Source organism: Rhea americana, unplaced genomic scaffold (genome assembly GCF_003343005.1).
Source record: "Rhea americana isolate MKP2758 unplaced genomic scaffold, rheAme1 scaffold_350, whole genome shotgun sequence".
Taxonomy (NCBI): domain Eukaryota; kingdom Metazoa; phylum Chordata; class Aves; order Rheiformes; family Rheidae; genus Rhea; species Rhea americana.
In genome coordinates, this window is record NW_028186480.1 from 392509 (window position 1) to 399039 (window position 6531).

A 6531-nucleotide genomic window follows, 5' to 3' on the forward strand; every position below is an offset into this window, starting at 1 on the left:
ACCAAATGGCGTCGGCGCCACCGAATGGCCGCGTGCGATCTACTCCGGGAAGCCAGGCGGCCCCCTGCCCTCTGCCAGGGCCTTTGCACACCCAGCCTCCCAATTTCTAGATCCTTCCACGTATAAGGAACCTGAGAGGATCAAAGAGGTAACATAACTAGATAGCGCACACAAAAAAATCAGGCAAACTACCAAGGCCTTGTCAAAAMGCAAGCCTCTGATGAGAGGATGCTTTCAGTCCACACTGAAACTTAGATGAGACAATGTGAGCAAAAAGGTTTCTATACAAAGTCCCATGAAGTGATTTTTCAAATTTGATTCACTAGGTTACTAAACACAGAGCATGATGTCCTGTTTGTATTAAATGAAGGTTTTTTAAAAAATAAATAATCTCAAGCCCCTCCTASTAGTATTTGAAGACCTGTCCCTGTTATATTTTGAAAATGTTAGAAGATACCTCAGTGAACAAGAAAAAAAAATTTTTTTTAATCTTTAAGCCTCTGTTTAATTCAAAACAGAACAGAATTTAATACTTTATGGATAGAAAAAGCAAATAGTCTCTGATATAACTTGAGACTGCATTGAAACAAGTATCTTTATTACTTTCGYACCTTCATGCTAATTCTTTCCTTGCCATCTTATTTCAATGAAAATGCGTATTTTTAGACAAAAAGTTGTTGCATATGCACAACACTGGCAAACTAAAGAATGTTAATCATTTTTGTTGTGTTTTTCTCATAGTTTAATATAATATTTGCTATTTTAACTTTACTGAACACACTCATTAACTAAAGAGATTTGGCAGTRTACACAGAACTACATAGTTCCCTCCACTTCACTATGGTATTTAGCATATAGTCTGTCAGTACTATGAAATTATGCTTACGGCAATCATATTTATGGAAAATAGCAGGAAAAAAGAAATAAATTTAATATGATCAAGAGAAAATTAAAAGTACCATATCTATTAGGAACTCTTTTCTTTTACTTGGGGAAAATATAAAACTAACTTTTAGTTTAATACTATTATGTTTGGAATATGTAACTGACTTCGCAAAAATAACAATATACCACGTGTATTTGATAAAATAACAGATCAGAAGAAGGTTTTTTGTAAGGCTATGAAAAGCCACTCAACATGTAGACACTAATTATGTAAAGTTATTCAGCCCAAATTCATAAGCTATAATGCTCAGCTTTTAATGTTTTTTCAAAATAATTCAATGTATGTAATTATTTGGAAACAAATCTAGACCAGTCTTTCCTGCTCCTCCCTCAGTTTTCTGTCCTCCTCATGTACTATAATTCATGTCCCTGTTATCTTACTTGATTCTTAGTAAAGCTTTAGGCATAGACATACACATTTAGCCTTGGAAATGGCAGGCAACCGTTCAGTTTAACTGAACAGTCTACCCGGGACTATGTATACTCTCGACTGYCTACCAAACACACAAAACAAACAAAACCCACCAACAAACAGGCCCTCGAACAACCCAAATTAATCTTTTAGAGCCAAAACATTTCCTTTTGACAAATGTACATTTAAAAAAAGGTACAAAGAGGTTCCCTCTTTATTAAATCTTAAGCTCTTTAATAATTATTAAGCTCAGTGTACAGCTACCAACCAGAGGGCATTCTAACAGGTGAAGGAAAACACAACACAGAAGCTGCTCCCCACAGTGGCCTGCTATCATGTAGAAAATAAGGTTCCCCCTGCCCCCTCCCTTTATCTCACCARTAAACCCATGCCTGGTCATCTAGCTTAAATCTGGCTAAATTATTACTATTCTGGTCTTAGGTGATCTGCTCTTTTAGTCCCTGAAATCATTCCTAGTGCCATACATTTCTGAGCTTTTACTAACATTTTCCATAATAATCAATTTACCTATGTTACATAAGGCTGGCGTGTTTCCACCTCCTTAACCTCTTCCACTCCTGTGATTCTACTGTAGTTACCAAAACAAACTGATCTGTTATGGCTCCAAAAATATTTCTAGCAACTCAGGCAGTTCAACATTCTGCACTCCGATTATAGAGTGCCAGTTACATTGCTAAAGATTACATAAAAAAGTATGAAATGTACAGTTACAAGGCAATAACTGTACAGAATCATGAATTTTGATTGGTTGATATAATTAAAATTTCAGTAAGATTATATACTCAATATTACTTGGAAAGCAGATACAGCCAATGCCCTGGGGAAACAATATATTCATAAGTACAGTAACAGTAACAGCAACCAGTATGAAACATTATATGAAAACAAGTTGAAGGCAAAATAAAGCATTATCTGCCAAAAGATAAATATGAGAAATTTTCATAAATCAGAGCTAAAAACATGAGAAAAAAAATGGAACACACTATGACCAAAAACGAATAAAATATGAAGGAAAGGGCTCTGACAGAGGTTTTAGGCAAACATGACACCATTTGGACGCAGTGAACTCTTAACAGGGAGTATTATATCATGTACCTCAGCTTGTTTTAGTCATTTAAGTTGGGGACTCTTTAGGACAGTTCCCTCTACCCATTGACTACATAGGAACACAGGCTCTGCCTGTCAAATGTCAAAAGTAGCTTAAAGTGCAGAGCACATATAACCTTTCTAAAAGTACCTGAAATCTCACAATGATACACTGCATGATATGCCCACAAAAGATTCTAGTTCTGCAAAACCACTTAAGAAACTGATTTAAAAAAAAAAAAAAAGACTACAAATACAGCTTGAGATTTGCTAGGTATTCTCTGGAATAAGCTTTCATTGAATACTGTAAATCATTTGTTATCTGTACTCTCAGTTCCTTTTCGGTATTGACTTAGACAAAAAATACCAAAAGCAGAATCTGTTCTCTGAACAACAATAACATGCTTTTTACCTAACATGCTTTTTACCTAAATATCTGCTGCCTTGCTAGACAGAATAATGTTTTGTTCCCCTGCCTAGGGCCAAGAGCTCATCAAAAGAACACAAAAGTATAGTGTTTGATGGACAAGGCCATAGACACCAAAAGCCTGAGTAGCTATCATGCAGTTAAATGCGACACTGTTCCTCAGCATGATCTGACTTAATTGCTACAGGCCTGGTCAAGTAACTCAGCAGTCAGCCTGCTGCCATGGGGCTGGTTCTACTTTCCACTGGGAGTCTACTAAGTTTGTCAATTCCAGAGATCACAGCTTGACCTGACTGCCAAATGCTGATTCAGGCTAGACTGCAAGCAACCTGGATAATGGTATCAATATTTAAAGGACTGCTAACAAGTCACCCAGTTCTGTGGGAAGCTAGTGTTTAATTAATATATTTTAGTGTTTAATTTGACAGATTGATTACAGAAGGTACAAAACAAAATCTGCAATTACATTKATCCATAATAACTTCCCATTATTTTTCTCTACTTCCTGTTGGCTTGCATTGTTTATACACATTGCATTATTATCTACAGCAAAGCATTTCAAATACTAAAATAATCTACAGTCAATATCATACACAATGTTAATTTGCTGTATTCTTCAGCAGGGGCCATACAGATTCCACAAAAAATATTTAGGTGGCTAAAGGCCTACTTATATAAGTACCAAATCTATTTTATGTACACCATAGTTTAGAATATTCCACTACTTTCAGCCTACAGCTTGCTGGGATTGAGGTCTATTGCAAGCACTAAATAAAGCAAGGATTTCACTTTTTTAAAAAAGTCATATCCAGCCCTACAAAATGTATCTTCCACAGCTAAATAAAATATTACATGCCATCAAATTTCATCATTTGCYAGCTTCGGTACTGAGTGAGACTACAGTAAATGCATCAATCAGCACCTACCTTTGTCCATTTGGCCTACCTGCAATGCACAGCTTTTTTTCAATGTTCACTTGGTACTCACTAGGGCCTGATTAAATATTGACTGCAGTCAGTGATAGTATTTCCACAGACACCTTTAATGGGTTCTGTTTCAGATTCTAGTTGAAACCTTACTGTAAGTATGTATCAGAGGTACCTCCGCTATGTGGGAATAACAGAGTGCAGCCTATCATCTCATAAATCTTTGGATGAAATATAAATCAGTGTTTCACATTTACGTAAGTCTTTAAAGAACTGTACCTCATCCAAACCAAAACTAGTTTCCACACCTTCCACAGTAAAGCTAATGCCATCATTTAGTCTCAACTTTTTGTCTCTCCAATAATTGCTGAAATGAAAGAACAGCTGGAAGAGTACATATTTCCCATTCTTCTTTTACTAGAAAATGCTTTTGTTAGTGTTGCTAAAATTTTTGCAGAAACATTAACCTTTATTTAGAAAAGAAGCATGCAGAACTTCTACTGGAGATGAAAACATGATGGTAAAAAGTAATGCTTAAGAAGTCTTAACAATAATCATTTGTAATAATGGTCATTAGTGAAACACACTAATACTCTCCTTCTTTGCTTTTCTTCCCATTAGTGGTATAAGACATCCACAGGCTTATAGCAACATGTCAAGGTAATGTTTGAAAGTGACTTTTCTAGTCAGTTCTCTTTCTTGTTCTGTGACCTGAATCAACTGGATCCATACAAAACCTAGGACAAACTAGTAGCTCCAAATACTCCCATCAAAATACATYAAATGAAATATGTAGTGACATATTGAAGCCCTTTTAGATTATTCTGGTGGTTTCTAAAAACATTAGGAAAAGATAAACTAAGTTCAAAACAACAGAAAAATAAAGAGCAACCCTTTTCCCCTCCTCAACTCATCTCCTCACACAGAAGTACTCTACCTATACACTAGGTACCCCTACACTATAGGGGTCTGCAGGCCAGAACCTTGCATTGAACAAGCAACTATGGCAAATTAAGCCCCTGCAAAAGAACAAGTTCAAGCAAACAGTGACAGAAAGCAAAAATCAGTTTATTGGTCATCATGACTTCACAACTGTTCAGGCCCTACAGAACTATTTTTCAGCAGTCATCTCTTCTTGGTGACAAGAAAATTTTTGTAATGCATTCCTTGACAAATGCAACAGTACCTCCCTCTGATGGCTTTTCCAACAAAGATAAAAGAGGTTGCTACTGCAAACCAGTAATAAAATTATTCTCCTTGTGGAAGTTCTTTAAATGTGGTTTTCCACTGAAAATTACAGCACTTGTGCAAAGRGTTGACTTATACTAGTCACCAAATAGTCTGTTACAGGAACAGATAGCAAAGATCAATTTCAGGACCATAAGCATAAGGCAGACAAGCTTCCCTTAAGCATCAGTAACAGCTGTCTTTGAGAGACAAACACACAGAACTAAATAACCATGTTACTGAAGGGAACCCTGTCTAAATGCAAAAACTATGAAATGAAGAAAGTGAGGACCATCAACTAGAATGCTGCTCTCGTAAGACAAGAGGTTTGGAAGGATTATCCTAGCTCACAATGAACAGTCCTTTGCTAAAACTGGTAACCACACTCATCAACCAAGCTAATTCCACCTGAAAAATATATAGGTTGTTAGTCTGCCTTGCTCAAGTCAGAAAGCTGCTTCAGAACCTCATCCTCCTAATGTTAAGAAACTGTGTCTAGTCTCTAGACTGTGCTTCCTCATTGCCAATGTATTTCCAGACTTCCCATGTCAACATGTTTCTGCTTCAATAGCCATTTTCACCCCCACTCCATTTCAATAGCTGTTCCCCCTCTGATAAGCCAGTAGCACCTCTCCACCCATTCTGGCTAAACAAGTCATCTCTTATTTCTAACACATGAGAAACCTGACAATCCATTCCAGTTCTAGTGGCACCTCTTCCAGCTGGAAGCACCTTCTTTGGGAGGACAGGGGCCCTTGAATGGCCCAGAACGATATACAGTATTCCAGRAAAAGATCTCAGAATTCTGGATAGTCAGAGTAATTCTTCCCTAACTTTACTGGAAAAAATTCTCATAACACTAATACACTCATTTCTTGCCTTACACTTCAGCTTACACTCTTCATTTTTACTCTTTACTTAGCTTACACTCCTAATTGTTACAGTAGTCAGAAAAAACAGCACTATTAAAGCAGGGAGGGGGGCATGCTTGAAAAGACCAGGTATAATGTCCAGCCAAGATCTCCCATATCAGCTTTACACCTGTAACCAGTCACCATTTTAAACCGAGACAACAAGCATGAGACTGCAACACTTTTTCATAGTTTACTTTCTACAGGGTAAAAATACAAGTATAGAGTTTTCTGTCTTGCTTCTGAGTGACTATTTATATTTAATATAACATATACTGGGAATTTCATTTAAATAATACATAGACCTATTGATAGTTCATTTGGGAGATTAGAAATACATAAATATATACAATATACACTAGAAAAGCTTGTACATAGTTTATGGGTTAAACTATGGGTATTGGGTTAATCCAAAATTTTTCCATCATAAAATCGTTTGGCACTGATATTCCATAGAGTAAGCCAATTCAACTTCTACTTTGTAGTTATTTGATCCAAGTTGCTACCTCAAGCAAAGCTTCTTCCCTTATTCAAATGTAAATGAACCAATCTGAACAATAAGATTATGCTCAATTA

General features: G+C 36.4%; 1 protein-coding gene across 1 annotated transcript in view; it reads right to left on the bottom strand.

The window, feature by feature from the left end:
* Positions 1–3827, bottom strand: part of MOCOS (molybdenum cofactor sulfurase) — a 198186-nt gene extending 194359 nt beyond the window's left edge. Inside the window, exon 1 of the mRNA XM_085311900.1 lies at positions 3818–3827. Within this exon, the coding sequence (XP_085168026.1) occupies positions 3818–3827 (10 nt within the window). The remainder of the gene's footprint in view (positions 1–3817) is intronic.
* Between the last annotated feature and the right edge of the window lie 2704 nt (positions 3828–6531).